This window comes from Atta colombica, unplaced genomic scaffold (assembly GCF_001594045.1).
Source record: "Atta colombica isolate Treedump-2 unplaced genomic scaffold, Acol1.0 scaffold102, whole genome shotgun sequence".
NCBI lineage: Eukaryota > Metazoa > Arthropoda > Insecta > Hymenoptera > Formicidae > Atta > Atta colombica.
This window is the reverse complement of record NW_017259187.1, coordinates 2,140,297-2,141,726: the sequence shown is the minus strand read 5'-3', so window position 1 is coordinate 2,141,726 and position 1,430 is coordinate 2,140,297. Positions and strand designations below refer to the sequence as shown.

The following is a 1,430-nucleotide window of genomic DNA, read 5'->3' as shown; positions in this document are numbered from 1 at the left end:
AAGTGTAGGCGTAAGATAAATAAAATTTAATTCAATTTTTAAAAAAAGGATTATTCGCAAGAAAACGTAAACTTTGACATAGCATGGAACTTTAGGTAAGTCATGACAACGGAGTTCTTACCTCGTTGATGTGCTTGTAGGTCTTGATGAGGTCGACGCTGAGTTTCCTAAGGGGCGCCGTCGCTGGATCGCGAAACCTGTGGGGTATCCTGGCCTGCATGGCGTGAATGTCCGAGGGGGTCTCCTGGGGAACTCCGCCGGCAGCCCCGCCACCCGCGGCACCGGCTCCACCGCATACCGCGGAGGGCATGGGCTCCTCGGCCACCAGGCGCCCGTAAAGGGGTGCACCGCCGGTCCCCGTCCTCCCGCTCACTGAAAGCACCAGGAGACAAACGGATCAATGCATGGCGACGGTCGAAGAGTACTCACTTTGATATACCCCGCGTGCACGTTCGGCCTTCGAGCACTGATGGGAGGGGGAGGGGTATGTACACGGGGAAGAGGGTTACTATATCGAGCTTCTGCTCAATTAAGTTCTGTTCGCTGCTTCCTTACTGTTACATGCGACATCGGACACAATTATATCGAGACATGCCACGTCGAGATCAAAATGAGACATGGTTACCCCGCGAAAGCAGAGAGGTACATGATAGTTATTATGATCTTCGACTTTTGAGTCTCGCAAACATGACTCTCTAATAATGCTCAACTTTTGACTTTTAACTTCAAATCGACATTTCCAATTCTGTTATTTTCAATTAATTAAATCAGTAATTCAAATTCAGGATCAATTAAGATTTTACTAATATTAATTTAATTAATATTATTTTAATGGCTTTATAGAAAGATCAGTGCTTTAACATTAAGACTTAGTCGCCAAGGAACGGTGCATAATGTAGTTCGTTCAGAAATATTAATTAATATTTTAAACTTATAAACTATAGGCAGAATAAAAGAAATCTTGCTATCTTAATTGTGCTTCTATTAGAATTAATATTAAAATTATTGATTATCATCAAGTATCAACTCTAAAATCCTGATGACAAAAAAATAAATATATAATACATAAGAGATTATTATTCAGTACAATTATATGCTCATACACACACATAATATTGATTTTTTTAATCTGCAATGTAATTGCAGCGAAAATTTAACTAGTAGCTTTGCAATATACCGTGAGAAATGGATCAATGCGTGACCGCGAATTTATGATCAATATTTGTATTTGATGTGTAATATTGACATTTATCTGTTAAGTTTCATCATTAGATAATTAGATTCGTGTAGTAATTAGGGAATGTCAGTTGCAAGTTGTTTTGATCGATGCTGTGACGCTAAGATGTAAGATTATTGTGTTTGCAGTGACAAATAAAACGGTTGCAGACTTGATATGTAGCATGAAACTAATTTGATTAAAATTAAATATG

General features: G+C 39.0%; 1 protein-coding gene across 1 annotated transcript in view; it reads right to left on the bottom strand.

Annotated features, from left to right (window-relative positions):
• Positions 1-121: 121 nt before the first annotated feature.
• The window catches only part of LOC108687173 (serine/threonine-protein kinase minibrain-like), a gene marked incomplete at its 3' end in the record, with an annotated part of 39,122 nt that continues 37,813 nt past the window's right edge, over positions 122-1,430 (bottom strand). The window contains exon 2 of the mRNA XM_018192798.1: positions 122-372. Coding sequence (XP_018048287.1) covers positions 122-372 — 251 coding nt within the window. The remainder of the gene's footprint in view (positions 373-1,430) is intronic.